The 23,687-nt window shown below is 41.5% G+C and overlaps 1 protein-coding gene across 1 annotated transcript in view; it reads left to right on the top strand.

Annotated features, from left to right (window-relative positions):
• The window catches only part of GALNTL6 (polypeptide N-acetylgalactosaminyltransferase like 6), a 1,147,170-nt gene that overhangs the window by 940,491 nt on the left and 182,992 nt on the right, over nucleotides 1-23,687 (top strand). The window contains exon 6 of the mRNA XM_077779662.1: nucleotides 19,613-19,627. Within this exon, the coding sequence (XP_077635788.1) occupies nucleotides 19,613-19,627 (15 nt within the window). The remainder of the gene's footprint in view (nucleotides 1-19,612; nucleotides 19,628-23,687) is intronic.

The following is a 23,687-nucleotide window of genomic DNA, read 5'->3' as shown; positions in this document are numbered from 1 at the left end:
CAGTTGGCCCTTAAACAACACAGAGGTTAGGGGCATCAACACCCTGTGCAGTCAAAAATTCATGCGTAACTTTTGACTCCCCAAAAACTCAACTACCAGTAGCTAAGTGTTGACCAGGAGACTTACCAATAACATAAACAGTAACTGACACATAGTTTGGATGTTATATATATTGTATACTGTACTTTTACAATAAAGTAAGCTAGAGAATAAGATATCATTAAGAAAATCATAAGGGGAAGAAATTACATTAACAGCACTGTACTGTATCAAAAAATATCTATATAGGTGGAGCCACACTACTCAAACCTGTGTTTTGTTCAGTAATCAACTGTATCCCACAGGTAGCAATTCTAGGTGAGCCAAAATATGTAAATACCAATTCCTTGTGCTGTTAGTGTCTCACAATAATAATATCTATATGGAAAAGGAAGATGCTGGAACTAAAAAGATATTACCTTTCTGCTACATGAGAAGCACCAGAGAGAAGCGGGACATACCACAGGTTTTAGGACTGGACTGTGAAGCAGGGATTGCATCCTGGGTTCCGCTCTCAAAAGATGAGTGACCTTTGACAAGTTATTTAATTTCTCTGAGCTCGGTATGCTTATGTCAATTGAGAATGATAATAGCAGCCACCTTATACTGTTGCCAGGATTCAAAATAACAAGAGTATAAATCACTTAGTAGTTGCTCAAGAATTTAATAGTAGCAGATACAGAAACAGTAGTATCAGGCCAGCTAATATATTTTTGGATATAATGAGAAAAGATAAACATGTATAGCTTTGATAAACAGAGTCTATATCAAAGAAAAATAGCAAAGTAGAACTTGGCAAAATCTCTGGTAAGCCTGAGAACAAAGAATTCTGTGTANCGAAACAGTATTTAAGACTCTATTTGGGAATTGTGAGGGAAGGCAGTGCTTCTGAGTATGTGCTCCCGTAACTTAAGCTTGGGAATTAATCAATATGATACATATGGAGTAAATAGTCTTAAGAGAACTATCTATAATAACCAATATTATATAACCAATATCTATATAGCCAATAACCTATCGGTCTCTACAAAGTTAAATCCTTTTTTTTTCAGCATGAATATGAGAATTGTGCATGTCAAGAAAAAGAAAAAAAATATATATATATATAGCTTAGTTTGACAAACTCTCAGAGCCATTAATGAACAGTGAACTTTTTCCAAAAGTTAGCCCAGAGATTACCCAAGGCACACTAGTATTTATTCCTCATACTGTACCCTTTTGATCACTTTCAAATTTTTATGTTTAAAATTATTACATATTTTTCTTAGGACAAGAAAAACCCTGTGATCAAGGCTTTGCTTACTTTCTTAGATTCTGTTTAAGGTGCAGGGGAACCTAGGTGACTCTGCAGTTGAGCATCTGACTTCAGCTCGGGTCATGATCTCACAGTTCATGAGTTTGAGCCCCACATCAGGTTTGCTGCTGTCAGCGCAGAGCCTGCTTCGAATCCTCTTTCCCCCTCTCTCTGTCCCTATGTCACTGAGCTCTCTCTCAAAAATTAAAACAAAAAGCATTAAAATCAATACTGTCTTTTCATTAATATATGAGCAGTAAAAGTTTGTGGTAGAGAAGCTCCCAAATATAAAAACCACTTCTGTAACACTAATCCTTTCAACTATAATAAATATGTGATAAACATCAAGAAAATGCTCCTTCTGATTCTAGTCTCTAGAAACTCTTGGGAAAAGCTAAAGGGATTTCAGAAGACTAGTCGTATAAAAAGGGAGAGGCAAATGATTTCTTTTGTAAAATGAAGCCCACTTCTTAAGTATCCGGAATTTCTGATGGCCTTTTCCTACTCTGAAATTGCTGGAGAGTTTTTGAGAAGAAATTATGAAGGCCCATTGTCACTCTTCCAAATGCTTTGGTCAAGATTTCAAGGATATTCAAAACTACTAGAAGAGTTCTTTAGTGATACAAGTGAAGGAGTTTCCAGTAAGGATTAGAAGTGGGCCCAGCTAGAGAGATGTTCCTTAGACTTCCCTGAGGTTAACCATCTGAAAGCCTTGGCAAAGGGGTTTATTGGGGGGATTCAAAGGCACATTGGGGGTTGGGGAAGGATACAAAAGAACGCTAAATACAGTGGAAGTGCCATTAGATGTCAGCTGACAGGAGAATAGCCACAGTCCGATTGCTACCATCTGAGGCTGCCATGTTCTCAGGGTTAAAATTCATCCATGATGCTTTTCCAAATACTCTATTGTGACTGAGTCCTAATGGCTTCCTACTTTACTTCCACTTCAGTAGCTGAGGGGGGGCTCCTGCTCTCAGCAGAAATTGGTTCAAAATGCTACCACAGAAATCTCCAATGGTGAAAATTATGAAAGTACTCTCAGTTCCTGCAGTGGCAGTCAAAATTGTCTTCAGGCAGACCCTGGCTATGGATGTCTCCACATCAGGCACCTTGCTTAACCCCAGAGCCTGCAGAGTGGTAACTTTTAGAATTAAATTACCTCTTGTTCTTGTCACCTACTGCGGTGGTTGCTGTCCATCAAAAATTGCTTTTGTCTCTTGAATACTACTGCTTTTCTGTCTTTTGAATCCCTTTGATTCCTAGGAATGTGGACACTTTAGCCTTTTGTAATAAATGTAGCTTCCAAGAGATGTCCATTTTGATCTTAAAAATTGCATTTGCCTTCCTGATAATAAAAGAACGGTTACCCAAGCAGCTATGAGCAGTGTATCAGCAATTCCATTATCTTCACAGTCACCTGGATGTGCTCATAAACAGACAGACATGCTTTAGGCTAAAACCTGCTTCTCTAGATGTAAAGCTTTAAGATACACAGAGTGAATATAGTCTATCTAAATATCTCTCTCATGGACTTCAGTATTTCAAGTGGCTTCTATAAGGGCTGTGTGTTTTTCTATGGAAGACAGGGAGAGGAGGCTGCAAAACAAGAAGAAAAGAACTGAAGAGGAATATGTAAATGAACTGCAAACCCCAGGACTCTTCATACATATGCAAACTTTATCTTTCCACAACAAGTCTAGCAAATGTCCTGAGTGGCAAGACCTCCATTCCTACATTTATTCCACCATTATTTGAATTTTTAACAACTGACCATTGCCTACAATAGTGTTGTTTTTTTAATTTGCAAACCCTGGGGCGCTTCAGTGGCTCAGTCTGTTGAGTGTCTGTCTTTGGCTCAGATCATGATCTTGCAGTTCCTGAGTTCAAGCCCCACATTAGGCTCTGTACTGACAGCTCAGAGCTGTCTGTGCGGACAGCCTGCTTTGGATTCTGTGTCTCCCTCTCTCTCTGCCTCTCCCTCACTCGCACACTCTCTCTCCCACTCTCTCTCTCTCTCTCTCTGTCTCTTTGCCTCTCTCAAAAATAAATAAACATTAATCTGCAAATCCTGTGAAATTAGTGGGGTATGAATAGTCATCATTAATGAATTGAAGAAGCAGGTTCTGTGCTGAGCACAGAGAGCCTGACTTGGGGCTTGAACTCATGACTCATGAACTGTGAGATCATGACCTGAGCCAAGTCAGATGCTTAACACATTGAGCCACCCAGGTGCCCTTTACCACCCATATATACTGCTAATTTCCAAAGTTGAAAAAAATAAGGGTATCTGCACTGAGTGTGGTGGTGGATAACTTTAAGACTACAAATGCCCGTTTATTCTCTCAGAAACCCCTCTGTCCACAGAATTCAGTGACTCCTCATCTAGGCTAGTCATCTAGCCTAGAAATATGCCAGAGCATGAATAGCAATGCCCGCTGAAAGGTGTGCATGCAGCTGTTATCTAGCCGGCACTCAAAGTCTGTGGACCCAGGCTCAGGCTGACCAGCCAGGAGGAAGAGGGGTTCTTTCTCCTTGGTGGGCACAAAGGCTTTCTTTATTAATGCGAGAAAGAGAACAGATTGAGAATAAAGCTACTTGATGCCTGGAATAAACTAGCTTTTGTCAGATCTTACTGATTGCATTAATTGACATTCAACATTTTCACATCCCACTTGGGTAAATTCCAGTGGGGATTCAGCTTCACCTGAGCTTACTCCAAATTTGAAAGTAAAGATAATCTCTTTTACTCAAAACTTTTTCCACGTGGGTTTTGACCAAATACTGGTACCTCTGAATTTCATCAGAATTAGTAACATTTCTTATTCAGTTTTATTCCAAACTGACTCACCATGGAAAATAGACTGGTCAAACCATGACTTTACTATAGGATGTAAAGAAAGAAAATTAACTTGAAAGTAAAGGTCTTCTCCACTTTCATTTCTAAAGGTATCACTCATCTTCCCTTTTTTTCTGTCCATTTCTGATGGGGCCACATTTAAACCTGGACCATCGGTTTGGTAGGGTGGGAGAATTTTTTTCATACTCTCTTCTCAAGCTAAGTCAATATTCTCATGAATGTTGTTGTGATTTCTGAGTACTGCTTCCAAGCTCTTCCCCCTTTCCTCAAAAACTCAAGTTGATGTATACACACCACCATAGTATTAGCTGCCTTAGCCTCAACTTGCAACCAGATAATTCTCTATACTGAGAATTAAAGCTGTCGCCTCAAACTTTTGAGGGGATTAGGATGAAAATTATATCCATCAATTGAGTCTAGTGATGAGTTCCAGGAAAGTGAAAAAGGACTTTAGCTTTCTAAAACCTCAACCACAGATCTTGTCTGAACTTCACATTATTCCAGAAGCCAATCAATCTAACCCAATAACCTCTCTCATTAAGCCTATGGAATATGGAATACAAAACCTAACATTTGGCTAGCATTTCAACACTATGTAAAGCTCTTCACTACATTACCTAATTGACCCCTTGTAATAATCCTTGGCACGGGAAAAGGGAGCTATTGTTATTTTTCCAATTTTGCAAATAAAGAGAGAAGGAAAAAAGTATTAACTAACTAATAAGAGACACATCAGGACTTCAATTGACATCTTCATTCACTCATTCAGATTTCAAATTTTAAGCTTGATCAATCTTTTAGGATTCAAAGCAATGCCTTCTTTCATTCATTCAGACTTTAAATCCTAGAGTTAATCAATACTTTTCCTCTCTGTTGAAGAGAAACTTAGGCATTCATTAAGTAAAATAGTTTTATCAATTAACATCTCATAGTGAGCCTTTAATGAGAGCAAAAAAGGAAACAGATTGCCTCATTCTCTGTACTGTGTTCTTATCGGCAGACCAAACTAGAGCTGATAGGTTGAAAATGTCAACTTTCAGTTTCTTCCTAATGAAGGGAAATGTCAACAATGCCAGCTTCTGGTCTGTTTATAACAAGATCTAATTCAATATTTGACAACTGCAAAAGGACAAAATGTTTAGGGAAAAATACTGTCAAATTCCTAAATGGTGTCCTAACCGCAGAGAGTGAGAATAAAGGCACAGAAATAGCTCAAGGGTCTTAAAAACTAATTAAAACATTTCATAAAATCAATCTTCCTCAAAAGCTCAGAATGAAATCCCACTGAAGACGTTTTTTAACTTCAAAGAAAATGCTGTAACATAATAGAGATGTGCAATACCCACTTGTTAATTACTCATCCTTCCCTCTAATAAAGACCCCTCCCCATTGCTGGTTCTCTGGGCTCTTTGGCCACCATGGTCCTGGGTTTCAGGGGGGAATCATCATCTGATCAACAATTCTCACCAAAGGATCGTGAGAACACCTCTTCCTCGTCAGATGTGCTCACCAGAAAATGACTTTCTCTCCTTCTCTCATGGAAATGATCTGTACCTCAGGAAGATGCTCCCTATTATTTTCTCCTTTTTTCAGCATCCAGGAAAACAGTAACACATTAATTCCTGAATTAACAATCACTGCTGTTATTCTACTGGTGTGGCCCTTCTCTTCTTTCCTTTGCTCTGCTCTCCTGAGCTCTCAGGGTTTCTGAGGCGCCTCTGGCTTTTAGATGCCCTTTTTCTGATTTCTGACCATGGGTTTGAACTTTTTAAACTTTTGTTTCCACTGCCACTCCCATGAAGCATCCTTGAATCACAGGAGACCTGGTGGGTTATACTATTTAGAAAGGAGTTGAAACCTGGTTTTTCATCCTGAGATGGGTTTTTATCCCTGTAATACCAGTTACTCAGGGCCATGTCCCAGTGGGACTCTGGAGCCCCACTGCTGTTCTCCACCCAAACCTTACCATGACTTGTGTTCTAATCAGCTCCCATCCCTTTTCTGTGGTAACATCTCCTCTTGAACCTTGGACCTCCAATTCTGATTCCTGGACTTCCTTCATTATGGTCAGGCTAGTTAGCCCCTTCATAGCCAGACTTGAGACTGAATTTTTCATCTCAACCACCCGGGCAGAATTAGCCAACAACGTCTAAATCTCCAGTGCCATCCAATGGTTTGTCAATAAACCTGCACCACTTAAGACTCACCAATGACTTCCTATGTATCAAAGAACTGTGGAACTCACAATGGGTTGATGACTTTTTCTTGTCTATTTATCTATGCTTTCAACCATTAACCATTTTTGCTATGCTTCCAAATGGATGTCTTGAGGCCATTTTTTCTGTCTCCTGTGTGATGACTGTTTTCTGTGTCCTGCTCTCCTCACCCCCACCAAGATGTGAGTTGATTCTATATACATTTACTCCTTATCTGGATTATTTTATGGGTTCTGTGCCCTGTGACACAATCACACTCTGTCCAGATATCTTGTTGGTGGGCCCTCAGCCTTCTTTCACTAAAGTTCTACCAGCATTTATCTGAGGAGAAAATCTCTAGGAATCTGTGAAAGTATTGTCACAGGCCCCTTCCTAGAACCCAAGGTTCAGCAGTATTTACTCTATCCGTGAAAACATCACACCAGAGTGTGGCAGAACTTAACAGAACTCTGTGCCATCACTCAACTCTCCCCTTCTCTCCTGGCAGACAGGAATACAGACCCACAGCCTCCCCACAGTCCACTTTGTTTTCTTACTTGAGGTTTCCCAGCTAAAATACCCAATCCAGGGCAGCCTGGGTGGCTCAGCCAGTTGAGCATCCAACTTCAACTCGGGTCAGGATCTCATGGTTGGTGAGTTTGAGCCCAGTGTCGAGCTCAGTGCTGACCATGCAAAGCCTGCTTGAGATTCTCTGTCTCTCTCTCCGTTCCTCCCTCATTCATGCTTTCTCTCTCTCAAAATAAATAAATAAGCTTAAAAAATCATTTAAAAAATAAAAAATAAATAAAATACCTGCTCCAGCTCTGCTGGCTTCTTTGCTTCCCTCCTCCAGACCACCACTCCTTTCCCCCCTCTATTTCTTATATTGATACTAGAATGGAAACCCCATGAGAGCAGGGAGGACTGTTTTATTCAATTTCTTCAGCACTACATCACCTAGTCCCTGTCCACAACGGGCACTTAACAAATATTCATTGAATGGATGAATAAATATTAAGCTCAGGAGAAGAAATGGACTGACAAGGCTGAGTGTAGCTGAAGAAGAGGTGAGGGACAGTTTTTCCGAATACGATACCAGCTGAGCAAATGCTATTGCACCGTATTTGCTAAGCCATAGTATTTGTAGGGTTTCCCCATAAAGACTCATTTGAATACAATGGAAATTCTTATAGGGGAGTTGTAGAAAATAAAGAAAAACAAATAAATTCTGGTTGAAACTAAACTTTAGGAGGCATTTGTGCTGCGTGTAGGAAAAAAAGAGACAGGTGATAAAGGAATGTTTAGGAAAATCTATCTGGTAACAGAAGGGCTTCCTGGAATAATTTATACCCAAAATGACAACGTCATTTTTAAAACCACAGTCCAGAAGACAGCAATATCATTAACAAAAAGGCAAGTTATCGATAAAGTAATGTCATTGATCTTTCAGTTCTATTTTTCTTTTTGTTGTTGTTGTTGTTGTTTTTAAATTTTTGAGACAGAGACAGAGCCCGAGTGGGGGAGGGACAGAGAGAGAAGGAGACACAGAATCCGAAACAGGCTCCAGGCTCTGAGCTGTCAGCACAGAGCCCGACGCAGGGCTCAAACCAACGAACCATGAGATCATGACCTGAGCAGAAGCTGGACGCTCAACTGACTGAGCCACCCAGGCGCCCCATCTATTTCTAACTAACACCAAGATGCTGAAAAAAACAAAAAACAAAAAACAAAAAACAAACAGGCTCTCTAGATTCTAGACAACAACTAGGACCTGATGGGAGCAAGCACTGTGAGGAGATGCCCAAAAGGCCTTGGAGCTCAGGGCTGGAAGAGCCAGCAGACCTGGAAGATTACAGTCTTAGAACTGGGGGATAGATAAGCATAACAAGTCTGGACAATGTGTACACACCTGAAAGTCTAAGTAAGAAAAAGAACCCTTACATGTGGTGTTCAGAGAAAGCCCTGAATGCTTACACTGAAAGAAATGATAGGGGCACCTGGGTGGTTCAGTCAGTTAAGCCTTGGACTCTTGATTTGAGCTCAGGTCATGATCTCACAGTCATGAGATCAATCCCCACGTCGGGCTCTGTGCTGGACATGGAGCCTGCTTAAGATTATCTCTCTCTCTGCCTCTCCCCCACTCTCTCATAAGGGTGCACATTCTCTCTCTCTCTCTCTCTCTCAAAAACAAAACAAAACAAAACAAAAACAAAAAAAGAAATGATGAAAACTAGAGGCTATATCCAGGAGTCAGCAGGCAGTGGTTTGATGATGCCGAGAGGATACTGGGCCTGAACAAAGAATCAGAGGACAGAAGTATTTATGACTTAACCCGAAGGGCTGGACAATGGGCAACTGAAAGTCTCTAGTCCTGAAATTCTCTGCAAGGAAATAGAACATTCTTGGCTACAAGAGCTATCAGTCAGGACCCAATTTCATGATGCTATATATCTATATCTATCTCTCTATCACCATTATTATTATATTATTATTTTATGTTTTTATAATTATATTATAATTATGGTGATGGTTATATTAACATCACATATACAATTACATATATATAAATCTTGTTTGTAAATCACTTCAAATTACTTTTCAAAGAAAGTGGATACATATGATCATAGGAGTGAGAAAGAGACAAAGCTTGGCTTTGACTCAGCTGACACCTCCTGGGGCGGACACTTATTCCAGGAGGTGAGCATCTCAGTCTGATCAGGTTACTATAGCAAAATGCCATACTTCGGGTGGTTTATAAACAAGAGAAATTTAGTTCTCACAGCTCTAGAGACTGGGAAGTCCAAGACCAAGGCGCTGGCAGGTTTGGTGGTGGTGAAACCCCACTTCCAAGTTCACGGACAGCTGTCCTCTTGCTGTGTCCTCACCTGGCAGAGGGGCAAGGTTGCTCTCTGGCACCTTTTTCATCAGGGCCCTGATCCCATTCCTGAGGGCTTCGGCCTAATCACTCCCAAAAGCCCCACTTGTAAATGGCATCACATTGGAGATTTGGTTTCATATGAATTCAGGGGGAGGGGACACAAACATCCAGTCCACGGCAGGGAGAGTGTGCTCAGGATGAGTCATACATACAACTGAAAAGATTCAGAAGCGACGCAATTTCTATCTCAATCTTCTAACATAAAGCAAAAACAAAGTGAAATAAAATAAAAATTAAAAAGAGCAATGCATACGTTCCCCTTGATAGAGAGATGAGTAATATTAGAAAAGTAATATACTGTTATTAGCTTACCTATAACGGAAGTAATTGGTCTTTGTAGTTTGCTGTTCCAGTTACCTATTTGTTGTCCAGGAACGGCACCTACAGCGAGGCCACACTCACAGAGGTGCTGGTTTTAGTCAAGACCGTCATTCCTCCCTGCAAAGAAATAATCAAGCAAGGGTCATAATTAATGTCAAATGATAAGGGATAAGATTTTTTTTTGGTCTAATATTTCTTGGGTAGATCCATCTGGAAATATGTTAAGGAGAAGAGAATGTCCCTTTATGTTTCTCAGAGAGCCAGTAGAAATTGGACGAAAGGAACTTTTGAGAAAGGGAGATAATATGGCATAACTCACTGGAAAGGCATAGGCCTGGGCCATCTGTCAGGATGGAAGGCCTCATTCTGGCCGGGCGGTGGTGACCTAGAGCCTTCAGGCTACAGTTTCTGACCCAAAAGTGACGTGGAAGACACCTTCCGGTTGTGAAACTCTATAGCAACACCAAGATGTCTGTTGTTTCCATTTCTTCCTCCTATATTTTGGTATGTCCCTTTATCAGTAGGCACTAGAATGGAAGAAAAAGAGTGAACTTCACCTAGATTCTGCTTATGGAATCAGCTAGGCCAGAGCAGGGGAGCAGGAGATTCACAAGGCCAGAGAGTTCTCCAGGCTATGCTGGACTGCCAGGAAAATGTATCCCTAGTTTCCAGAAGCGGTACACAAAGGAAGAAATTGAGTAAAGAAGGGTCAGTTAGAAGTATAAATGAGGAAGNAAAGAAAGAAAGAAAGAAAGAAAGAAAGAAAGAAAGAAAGAAAGAAAGAAAGAAAGAAAGAAAGAAAGAAAGAAAGAAAGAAAGAAAAGAAACTACATCATTAATCAGAAAAAAGGAAGCAGGTCTGAATGACATGTAAGCTGAGGCAAACTGGGGGAGGCTGTGTGTGACCAGCAAGAGAAAGCTGAGGTCCGCGCTGCTGTAATGTGGGAGTGGGAACAAGCGATACACATCCTGTCCTTCTCACACTCCACAAGTTTAAAATCTAGAGAAGAAAACAGACTTGCCAAGCATTTTTCATTTGTTTAGCCCTGCTCCAGGAATTAAATTTGAACTTTTTATAGTAATAGAAATCACCATATGGACAATAATTCTAGCATACAGAACAGACTTCGGACATCACAGTCGCAACCCAAATGCACGAACGTGTAACCTGCGTCTCTATAACAGAACCTATCAGAGCCTCAGAGCCCTGCTTCCATGAGAACAAGCGGATCTGCTCCTGACAGTGCAGGGCCCAGGACAAGAGTGCAAATGAAGGCCCAGGTGGCTTCTGTCTAAACATTTAGAAGTTATAAATCAAACTAGCACACTACTGAATTTTGTTCTCTCCTACTACCTTGATAAATGTACCCACAAATCAACCTGGAAGGCAGGTGTGCTTGTAGAATTCCTCCCAGAACTTCTACAGGTTGCTGTGGCTGTGTACAGTGGCCCATGGCTAACCTCTTTTCTTTTTCCACTTGCTCTGCCTGCACCTTGACAGCATGTGGGCACATGCAGGTTGAAGCCCACATGTTCTATTCCATCCACAAAAATAGCCATCCTTTGGTCACCCAGCCTAAGGAATAAACTCTAAGCCAAAAAGGGAATCAAAGAAGTGAATATTACAGCACTTAGAGGCAGGCTTGGAACCATTTGTGTAGGGAATAATGCAAACTCCAGTACGTAGTTTATAAGAGGTGTGCAGGGGTGCATGGCTTAGCCCCAATGATGACCCTTCCTATGGGGAGAGAGGGGAACACCCAAAGTTGATCAGAGCATCGCCCCTCTTTCCTGGGCCTGAGATTGCCAGACAGCAGTGAGCCTTTGATCTCACCAAGAAGATGCCTTCTGACCCAGAACTTAGTCTTCTACAGGTGAGTTCCCAGTCAATTCTCCATTTAGACACAGTCCATTCAAAAATTAAATTCCCTTTCAGGACTGTTTTCCTCTCCAAATTGCTCATCTCAAATTTCTTCTCCTCTCCTCTCCTCTGGGACCACATCTTGGTACTAGGGAGAGTCATGGTAGGGGGTTTGAGTTATCTAAAGTTTTATCCGTCTTTGCTGGCTTCTGCCACAAAAGATTGAATGCAGTAGATCTTTAAAAAGAGGCTTTTGTCCTCACTGGAAACATTGCTCTAGTGTCCACAGCTATCACATCTCTATCTTATCTCCTGCCATGAAATGACTACCTTCCTTTTGACTCAGGTCTATAGAAGCTCCAAGTTCTTGCTAAGCACTAGTCCTGGAGACCCAGTGCATGCTCTACCCAATCTCTAGCTTTGGTCTATTTGGCCCCAAACCTCAGAGATGGGTCCCTTTCCTACATTGTGTTTATTCTATCTGGGCTTCTAGATTTCAACTCTCATCTGTGGATCACTTGTCCCCTTTCCCAAACACGCAAGAACATCTGGCTGTCCTCTACACATATGCAGGCTATGGGGACCTGAAAGTCCCAATCTCATGCCCCCAGTCTAACTAATCACATCATACCACCCAGTCATGGTAATACTCTGCCTCGTGTTGGCCCAGGACCCTCTTTGAGCTTCCAGTAGCCTCCTGCATTCCTTGGCTTGTGGATGCATCACAACAATCCTCTGTCGTCACATGGTGTTCTCCTATGTATCTTCACCACATCTTCCTCTATACATGTGTTAGATGAAACCTAGGGGAGAAAAGTTACAAAATAAGAGAGATGAATGCAAGATATTCACCATCCATCTGAATACATTGTAGAAGCAGAGAACTGGTGGAGAGAAGGAGAGAAGCAGGGCTCTGTGCATAAGGTCAGCAAAAAGCATGTCCACCTGTCTGACTGGCTATGTCCTTCCCACCTCACACAGTCCCTGCTGAGAGTAGGTGCTAAATAAGTATTTGTTGGGTAAAGAAACAAGTAGAAAGTCCATATTTGCAAGGATACCCTGTGTCACATCTTTCCTTCCACCAATGTCTGGGGACCTCACTGTGATTCAAGATCCAGTGTCTGCTGCCTGCTTTCTAACCAGCACAATGGCAAAAGAAGTTAAAACATTTATTAGTAAATGGAGACGCAGGGGCTGGGGTCCACACTAGGGAGATTTTTCTTGCCTCTAGAATGATATCTAAGGGCATAGTTATTCACAAGTGAATAAATTGTGACTATCTAGTAAACATAGCTGAGTAATTTGTTAGCTTGTCTTTTCAGAGAATAGTAATAGATATGCATGTCCTTTAACAGATTTCTTACTTGCTTACACACTTTTAGTTTTGGCTTCTAGAGAACCAAAATTTTAATTAGGCACACCCTGAAAACTATTTCCTGGCTTCTCTGACATCGAATTCATCTTGGTCTGATGAATATTTTCTTCTAGTTTTGTTTAAGAAATTCCCCAGAGGGGCGCCTGGGTGGCTTAGTCGGTTAAGCGTCCGACTTTCGCTTAGGTCATGATCTCACGGTTCGTGGGTTCGGGCCCCGCGTCGGGCTCTGTGCTGACTGCCAGCTCAGAGACTGGAGCCTGTTTCAGTCTGTGACTCCCTCTCTCTCTGACCCTCCCCTGCTCACGCTGTCTCTCTCTTTCCTCGAAATAAATAAAACATTAAAAAAAAAAAAAAAAAGAAATTCTCCAGAAGTTATGGATAACTAATCAAAATCTGAGAAACTGAATTAAAGAAACTAACTCGGTGAACTGTGCTGAGTCTACGAAATTAACTTTGGGGGGCTGAAATAACTCTTTGAAAGACACTTGCTCCAGTAAATATATGTATGTATAGGTCTTACACACATTCAAATAAATTTTCTCAATTGAGGTAGCATCAAGAGTCCAGATAATTTCACCTTAACTAACATAATGCAGTGAATTAAATATAGCTACAAAAAAAAATGCATTAAGGCTAATGCGTATACTAAAATAGTTAAAAGAGAATTTATCTAAAGATCCTCTTTTGGTTTATGTTTTCAAGTGCAAAATACAATGGGATTCTTATATAACCATGGCTAAATTTTCCTATCTGAGAATGATTGACATCAGAATGATTGGCAGCAAAAAGACGACCTATAGAGCAAGTCTTTAGAAATACCCTATCTTTTCAATTTGGAATTATTGTAGAAATCTAACCCAGAATGAGCCTCCTGTTGCTGTAATGCTAACGTGAGCCTAAAATAGTCAAAACTGCAACTGGCACAGATTATTGTTTGTGTTATACTGCCACCTCCTGGAAAGAAAGGTAAATTGTTTTAAAAGACAGCATCGAGAAAAAGTCGAAATCCTGGGCTTTGCAAAGGCAGTTTTGACTCTTAAATTAAAAGTAATGCATTCTGCAAATGAAGACAAATAACCTCCAGGCCAATGTTCAACCTGTCCCAAGTTGAAGAAAGACATAATAAATCTTTATTGTAAAATCATCACGTAGCCACACTATGGTATTATTTAGGTGGGTTAATATAGTGACAAAAATCTTTTTTATTATCTCCTCTCACAGAGCTCTCCTGAAAGAACAGGAGGACATAGAAAAGGTAGATCCCAGAGATAAATGGCTGGCATGAGAGGTAGAAAAAAGGCTTGGGAATTAAAAGACGTGAGTTTATTGATTTGCCTTGTGAATAACAAGAACTGGTTACGCAGGCCCCAGGGACTGGCAGTTAGTACTTTTTGATCTAGAACTCGAGCGTGGTGAGAAAAAATAGATGCCTTGTCCCTGCTCTCTCTGTCTGACTGTTGATGAAAACAGAGACATAAACAAACACCTACCAACATGATGATTCATTTTAAAGTGGATACTATTGGGGGCGCCTGGGGGGCTTAGTCGGTTAAGCGTCCGACTTTCTCTGAGGTCATGATCTCGCGGTTCGTGGGTTCGGGCGCCGCGTCGGGCTCTGTGCTGACTGCCAGCTCAGAGCCTGGAGCCTGTTTCAGTCTGTGACTCCCTCTCTCTCTGACCCTCCCTTGCTCACGCTGTCTCTCTCTCCCTCCTAGAAATAAAAATAAAACATTTAAAAAAATAAAAAATAAAAAAATAAAGTGGATACTATTGCAAACTACTCAGAGCGAATCTGCCTAAAGGAACTGGGGCCAAGAAAATCCGAGGGAGTAAGCTCTGGGAGGCACCTTAAAAGATCAGCACCCAAAGAGGAAGGTGGTGAGAGATAGTTCTGGAAAGCAAGGAGAGCAAAGAACTTCTTGGAAAAAGACACTGTGAAAAAGCACGAGGGAGAAGCCGACAGGAAGCAGAAGGGCAGGGCTCTGGTCAGTCATGAAGGGCCAAGGAGAGCCATTGCAGGCTTTAAGCATGGCCACACCCCAGGTTGGCCACTCCCTTAATTTGTTTTCTTGGAGAATTACTTCCTTGGACCTGCTCGATAACACATGACAGTATTGACCTTGATGGTTGCTACAGTCCTAGCTAGAGCCATTGCACTGAGGTGCAATTCTGAGCACAAAAAAAGTCTAAAGAAACTTTCAAGAAACTTTTCATCTCTAAGTGAGTAATATATGTATCAGAGGAAATGTTAATATATCCCATCCCCCCAGCCTTAGAACCAATAAGAAACATCCAAGCAAAGATTTTAAAAATTACTAATCATCTTTACAAAAATGCCTTTTGTCATTTGTTGAGCCAGTTAATGCCCTAGATTTTTTAGGTCTATTTATTTGTTTTGAGAGAGAGAGAGAGAGAATGCAAGCAGGGGAGAGGCAGAGAGAAAGAATCCCAAGCTGACTCTGAGCTGTCAGCACAGAGCCCAACATGGGGCTCCATCTCACAAACCATTAGATCATAACCTGAGCTGAAATCAAGAGTCGGATGCTTAACCAAGTGAGCCACCCAGGCATCCTGGATTTTAGCTTTTTTGACTTTAGTCCTCACAATGATCTTTTAGCTAATGCTTATTATCTGCATTTAACTAATGAGAAAATGGCAGCTCATGGACGTTGAGTAACTTGCTCAAGGGCAGCAGTGACATTCGCATCTAGATCTGTCTGACACCACTCTACCATAGCAGAGCAGCTCCTGGATCCCGATTCACCTATATACAATATCAGATACTACAACCTGCCTGTTTCAAAAAAACAGAGTGGGAATTACAAGAAGTTAATTACTTACTCCCAGGTCTTCAACCAAGACGAAACTGGGATCTTAAACTGGGATTTTAGCAGAGTGAAGTTCCACCAATGTGCATTTCCTGTATCACTAGCTGGCTAAAATATTTCAAATTGGACCATCCTAATGCTTTTGAGATTCTCTAGTTTAACATTTTTTACTCTCTCTACCAGTAACAAACCCTGATTTAAATGTCTGTATCTGTGATAAAGCTTAAATTACCACCATTCTCTCTAAGCTGCAAAGAAGTGTGACTACATAGGTTCAAAAAGGCCTCTCCCAAGAGTCTACATTTGCTGAGCAGAACTAACCTTGGGCCAGTCCACAGGAGGCTGGCTTCCTCCGCAGTATATAACTCAGGACCAGGGTTAGACAAGTGGCTCTGCCTGACATACTTCCATCCTGTCAGTTCTATTCCCAACCTGGGTGATGGTGTGGATGCTTCGTTAGAATAGAACTTTGTCTGGGCCTTGTTTCCATAGGAACAATACCTTATTAGATGGGGTGCCTGTATGACTCAGTTGGTTAAGCATCCGACTCTTGATTTCAGCTCCAGTCATGATCCAGTCAGTTCATGGGATCAAACCTAGCACTGGGCTCCATAGTGACAGCACAGAATCTGCTTGGGATTCTCTCTTCCTTTCTCTCTGTCCCTCTCCTGCTCTCTCTCTTTCTCGCTCTCTCTCTTTCTCTTTCAAAATAAATAAATAAACTTAAAAAAAATAAAATAAATTGAAACCATACCTTACTAAAGCTCTTCAAGGAGAGAGGATAAGATCAGCCCTTAGCTGGGATGTTAAGGAAGTACTTCCTCTACCTTATGCCCCTCCCACATCCAACTTCTTCATTTCTACACCTATCAAATAACCACCTATACTCTGGCTGATGAAATCCCAAAGGTTCCTTGAAACACCCAGCCTGTACCACTCAGCAACACTCTATTACTTCAGTGTGTGTTCATCTTTCTCCTCGTCCATGAAAATTTCCATTCCTTTAATATGATAACACAAAAGGGGGCATTTGATGTTCAAATTTTTTGCTTAAATTAATTCATAATAAAATATGCATCTCTAAAAGAACCTTTTACCTTCTAGAACCTGGATGCTTAGTTACCCAAATGAATTTTTCTGAGCATATCTGGAGGTGGAGAGAATATGCATGTTTCCATAGGTATTTTCTCAAAGATGCCACTGTTTTTTTTTCAGATACTGCCAAATGAAATGCCATAATATTATTCCAAATAATGTTCAAAATACAATTGATATTATTAATAATGATGCTTTACACTTGTCTGCCAATTTACAGTTTACAAAGTAACTTCATATGTATTATAATATCTACTTTACACATGAGGAAACAGGTAATGTTTTGTTCAAAGTCACATGGTCAGCAATATATTGAAGCAGAAGCAAAATCAAGAACTTGTACCTCTAAGCTTTTTTCATTTGTCAGAAATGCTGTTTAACAAATGTTCTAAAAGGAAAGCAGGAGAATTTGATGTGAAATGTGTAGCTCAAAACCAGGAAAAGAGGAAAACGGGTTGCACCCAAAGTCACCTTCTAACCATCTTGGCATCTCGTGTGCTTAGTTCAGGACCTTTCCATTCTAAGGCTCAGGCCAGCCTCAGTAGAAAGGGGACTCCATGGACTCACATAACCCAGTTGTAAGAGGGGCAAGGGCCTCACTTCTACAATAGGTGGTCCTAGTCCTTGAACACCATCTGGACTCACTTCTCTCTCTGGTCTCTGCTTCTCTCATCTGTGTGGCTCCATTTTTCCAGGCTGCCAGACAGCAGAGAACAATAGCCATAGATAGTGTTTGTCTCACCACCTTACAATGGACTTGACTCACCCCAAACTGAATCATGGTTGCTCTGCCCCAGTCATTGCTGCCAGGGTGAATTGGTGGCCCTATAGAACCGTGTGTGTGTGTGTGTGTGTGTGTGTGTGTGTGTGTGTCGAGGTGTTATCCATTAGGCCAGGGGTGTGCTTGTGGCCTGACACAATAACAAATATCTGTTATGCCTGGATAATCAGGCCCTAAGATGGATATTGTGTACAAGTTTGTCAATAAGTCAACTTTTTACATTAAAATGCCCAATATTTTCTCTTCTTCATATCTGTATGTCTTAGGTTTGTGGTTTGTTAGGAAAACTGTGATTTAAGGGAGAAATTATAACCATTTGTCATTTCAAAGATACTGCCGTCAGTAGATACCAGAGAATCCTTAAGTTGAAGAGAAACTAGAGAAGGCATCCTTCCTCGTCACCCATTCGTGTTCCAGAATAGACTATGGATGCCAGAGTTGATGAAATCTGCCATTGTAACCTGAGAATCACTTTAGACAGCACCTTCCTCCTAGCTTTCATCCCCTGGCTCCTCTTTCCCTCACACTTGAGCCCCATCAAGATTAGTAAAAAGGACTGAGTTGACCAGGTACCATCATTTACAACTAGTGTGACTGTAGGTTATAATTCTCTCCCCACCCCCCGAGGAAGAGCTCTAATATTCATCCCATTCAGCAGGAACAAATCATCAAAAAGGACTTTTCCCAAGGTGCCTGAGTGGCTCAGTCGATTAAGCGTCTGACTTCGGCTCAGATCATGATCTCACAGTTCGTGGGTTCCAGCAAGCCCTGCGTCAGGCCCTATGCTATCAGCTCCGAACCTGGAGCCTGCTTCAGGTTCTGTCTCCCTCTCTCTCAGCCCCTTCCCCTGCTTGTACTCTCTCTCTCTCTCTCTCAAAAATAAAATAAACATTTAAAAAAAAGGACTTTTCCCAATATCCTGGAATTAGAGTTAAAGCCTCAACACTGGAGGCTTTTTTAGTATCAGTGGATAACAAAAACTTTTTCTTGCTCTGGAGAAACATTTAATATCTACGAGAGAGGGGAAGAATCTGCTCTTCCAGCCCCCAATTTAGAAGAAAAGGACCCCAGGGAAGCCCTTGAAGGCCTAGAGGAGAGGAATGACCCTCCGGTTAACATCCTGCTGAGTTAGAGAAAAGCATCTGTCCCTCCTTGGTTACCTCTGGATTGGAAAGTCAAAGTGTTTCCAGGAGAGTAGCAGCTGGCCCGGAAGCACAGAGGCACATGTAAAGACAGAGTGGTGTCTGGTCTTGTGCGGAGCAGTGTGATGGCTGGAGTGCAAAGGGAGCTGCCTGTGACAGCAGGATACGAATGGACAACCAAATAAGCCTGTACTTTGGTTACTTCTGCCCATTGTCAAGATGAGGATGAGATTTCCCATGGGTCAAGTAAGTAAAGAACCAGGCTTACAATTCCTTTGAACTATGCTATCCAGGGGAACTGCCTGCCCAGGAAAGAAAGAGATGGGTTGCACTTCTAAGGCAGAAGTTAAGAGAGGTGGTCCCAGGAGATCAGCCCGGTATCAGAAAGGCACCCTTGTCCGAGTGGGTAACACCCCCTACTGGCACGCACACATGAACGCACACGCACACAAACATGCATGTGCACCTGACAGAGGGCCAGTGTCTGGGCACCTACCATGACAGAAGACACCCAACAACCAATCAAGTGCCAGCTGGCCGGGGCCATTGGCCCTTTTCCTCTGAACCCTCCTTGTCCAACCTGAAAGAGCCAGAATTAAAGCGAAGAGAGAAGGTAAAACAGGGAGCATGAAAAGATAATGTTCTCTACCTTCTTCACCGCTTGTTCCAGAACCAGCAGTGAGATATGTATTGTGGGTAAAGAAGAGAAATGCTTTGAATTGAATAAAAAATTGAAGTTTTTACTTCTGATTGAATGAGACTCTGTGCGTGTGTGTGTGTGTGTGTGTGTGTGTGTGTGTGTATACCTGAGAAGAAACTGCTCTTCTGCCTGAATTCACCTAGAGCCAAAGATCTGAGACCTGCTCAAGATGTCATGGAAGGGAAGATGACCTGGCAAAAAGTGCTTGAAAGCAGTGATGGGAGAGTAATAAAGCAGCTTCCCGGTTGTTCATACTGAGTCTGCATAGGTCGATAAACTGTCTGTGCTGCATTTCATCTTTAATTATGTAGTGAAAGGCTTTTCTCTTGGTAAAGAAATTTATGGCAGACTGAGCATGTGGGAGAAAGATTGATTACTTACAAAATAATATGTGACGACAGCTACTTCACATAACCCGGTGCTAGAAAACTCCAGCTGGGGATTTTTGATGCTTAATTTGGACCTTGAGGGACTAAGGGATCTTGAGAAGGTGGAGGGGAAAGATGAAGCTGGTCCAGCTGTAGGCACTAACATGAGTGAAGCCATGGAGATAGGTCCGGGCAAAGATGGATCACCCAGTTAGATCCGGTGTTATTTCCATGGGGAGTTGATGTCAGTATTAAAACCAAAATCAGAGTGTGGACATATGGTATGTTTAAATCTAATCTGAAAACTTTGTATTTTATTCTTCAAATAAAACCCACAGGAGGTTTTTGAGCAGCAGACTACACGATCTGTGTTTTTAAGAGAATAACTCTGGCAACAGGATACAGACTCCAGGGTGTTTGGAGTAGAAAGAAACTGAAGGTACTTCGATTGGTCAAGAGTGTAAAGAGAGACTAAATTATGTCTGTGGCTCTAGAAATGGGACAAATGAGAGTAAGAGATAAGTTAGAGATCAAGTAGACGGAACTGATCATGACTTCTCTCCATAGACTTGTCTCCATGAATATATGACATCCACAGAAATCACCTCATTCACTGGGGAAACCTAGGACCTCAAAGGGCCAGCTACCTCTGTTGACACCCCAAAGCTCAGCTAGACAAATGACGAGTCAACTTCACCTGATAATGAGGCCTTGGCAGTTGAGGCCACTGTTACCTCGGGAGTAGTAGGGTCACCTCTCCTGTCTGGCCGTGCCAAGGGCAGAAACAACTGTCTCCCTCCTCCAGCCCCCGGAGGAACAGGAGCGGGTCTGTCTTCCAGCTCCTGCTTGCCAGGTAGACAGGAACCTCAGTGCTTCACAGTCCTTCAGTGCTTCTCCAATGCTGGACAGAAAGGAGAAATCGTTGGAATGAATGTTGCTTGTGATAAATCTTCCCTCACCTGGAGAAATTCCCGTGACTCCCACAACCAGAAAAGAGCATGATCTCACAAGCTGTGGGTTTTCATTTCCCTGATCACACCCGGTTAAGCTCCTCAGTAGATATTCTTGTGGGGACTGGGGACGTTTCCTAAGTAGTCTTCCAAAGTAAAACTCTGATTTCAGGCTGCGCCTTCTCCAAAGCCTGATTATATCAGCCTGCGTTTGGGGAATGACTGTCAGTTACCCTTGCAAAGGCTTCCTAGGAGTCGTGGCAGTTAGATCAAATTGGATACAGAAGCCCAGACATCCTTAAGAGGAGAAAAATCAATGTAAATAAATGTAATTTCTAAATAAAATATGCTTTTACCTAATTGAAAAGTCATTATCAATTAGTCAAATACAATTTTAATCAGACATGAATGATTGAGGAATTCTATATTCAGAGGAAGAACACGGGTTGGCATTTTAAAACCCTCATGTCTCATGCCATTAGCCTTGAAACCCTTTTACCAGGTAACTGAGGTGTGAGTTTTAATTCCCAATATCAAACCAAGAATAAAATTATTTTAATTATGGTCAACTGGGTAAGGAACATTGGCAGTCTAATTGCTAAGCAGTAATTCTGTATTCTTTCCCCAGGGGCAACACCTGAGCCAAGTGCTTCCATAATTCATTAAAGCACTTCCCTGTGCATCAATTAGCAAATCATGTGCCTTGATTACTTTACTTAGGGAAAGTTACCCTTGTGAAAAAGACTTTTACCAATCATCAAAACATGAAAAAAAAAAAAATCTAAACTATCCTCCATTTGATTTTCATAGGAAGAATATAAGATCTTACAATAGCTCCATTTTCTAGGGTGTAAATGCCAAAGGCAATCTGCAAGATAATTACAAGGGCCGCAGCCTGACCAACTTTATGCAGAATTAGGAGGTAGGGAGGCTTGGGGTTCCTACCTTTGTCATTTTTGTTTTGGGCAATAGTTTATTGTAAGGAGTTGTTTCAATTTCCTTTAAATATCTAAACGTTTCTGATCCAGGATCACATTTTATCATCTCTACATCAAACTAAATGCTTTGAATATATATGGCAGATCATAAACTGATGCTTTTTCCATGCCATTTGTGACTTTGATGACTGACAGTTATTGTTGTATTTATAGCATTTTACCCAAAATTCTAAAGTGAAAAAACTATTATGAAAAAGAGGAAAAGCAAGTGAATAAATATGACAATAAGGGTCACCAGATGGAAAAGAAAAACCTCAAGGGATATTTCCCTGAGAAGGTACTTCATAAATATTTGTTGGGTGGTAAATCTATGAAAGATTAGAGCAAAATCAGGGGAAAAAACTCATAAAGCCACATTTTCAACCTGGGCCCCAAATTGTGCCCACACTGAGAACAACAAGGAGAAACATTCACTCGGTGTAAAATTTAACTCTTCCTGTTCTAATTCAACTCCCTATGACAAAGGTGATCCTAAGCAGAAAATTGCTGGATTAAAGACAGCTAGAGAAATAGAAATGAGGAAAGGACAATCCGCTGACTGAATAATCAAACTTGAAGGGCTGAAAACTATTTTCATGGGGTTTGCTAATTCAAAACAATAAGAACCACTGAGTGTATTCCCTTCTAGAGTTATTACTATTATCAGCACTCTTCTTTATACTGTAGTTTTAAATAATTTTTTTAATGTTTTATTTATTTCTAGGAGAGAGAGAGAGAGACAGCGCGAGCAGGGGAGGGTCAGAGAGAGAGGGAGTCACAGACTGAAACAGGCTCCAGGCTCTGAGCTGGCAGTCAGCACAGAGCCCGACGCGGGGCTCGAACCCACGAACCGCGAGATCATGACCCAAGTGAAAGTCGGATGCTTAACAGACTAAGCCACCCAGGCGCCCCTATACTGTAGTTTTAAACATATTCTAAAGGCCATTGTTGACACCAGAATTGAGTTCAGGGCTAATGTATCTCAGGGCATTCTGCACTTTATTCTTATTATTCTGTATCTATTACTGAAAGGAATGCCTCCAAAATGGGAACTCGATCTAGTAGACATTTGCCAGATGTGTTGGCTCAAAATGGAAACACACGTCCTGTATTTGGAAATCTCAAGGTGGGGAGCAGGGGACCAGTGGGGGTAGCGGAGGCAAGCCCTGAGCTCTGTCTCCTCCCCTCCCACTTCCCACACTGTACTGGTGATCCAGTTGAGCCCAGTCACATTTTTTGAATCTGGAAAGAATGGATGATGGGCTCAGAGACAGACAAAGATTACTCACAGCAGCAGTGAAGTCAGGAGCCCAGCAACATGGCAGCAAGTGTCCAGGTGGGCGGCATCCAGCGTGCAATGGTGAGACCACAGGGATGTGCTCATGGTCACTGTCCTGCGTGGCTGCTCCTGTCGGGGACCTGGGACTTGGCCACAATTGCACTCTTGTTTTTCACCTGTTTCCTACACCTAGGACAACTCTTTTGAGCCACCTGAAATCCTTGTAACATAATTCCTCTCTGTTTAAGTTTCTTTTGTTTGCAGCCAAAGTCCTGGTTTATAAGGAAAATAAAATACGGTTTTTAAAAGTGTAACTTTCTGGGGTGCCTGGCTGGTTTGGTCAGTAGAGCATGTGGCTCTTGATCTCAGGGTGGTGAGTTCAAGCCACAGTTAGGCATAGTGATTACTTAATAATAATAATAATAAAAGTATAATTTTCTGAGAAGAGAGGCAGCTTCAAATACAAAAATTAGACACAACAGTTTAGAAATCACAGTTTTTCTCGTATCTCTTTCCTTCCTACTCACAATACTTTCTTCTGATGTACATATATAACTCCTACAGTCACCAAAGACTCTATTAAAAGCCTGTTTATGCTTTTGAAAACTACTCCCTATAAGCCTAATTATAGTAAAAAGTACTCATTAAATTTTGGATTTACGGAAATTTATAGGAAGTCATGTGAAT

Source organism: Crocuta crocuta, unplaced genomic scaffold (genome assembly GCF_008692635.1).
Source record: "Crocuta crocuta isolate KB4526 unplaced genomic scaffold, BGI_CrCroc_1.0 scaffold158, whole genome shotgun sequence".
Lineage (NCBI taxonomy): Eukaryota > Metazoa > Chordata > Mammalia > Carnivora > Hyaenidae > Crocuta > Crocuta crocuta.
The sequence above is the reverse complement of the archived record's forward strand: the minus strand, read 5'-3'. Positions and strand labels throughout refer to the sequence as shown.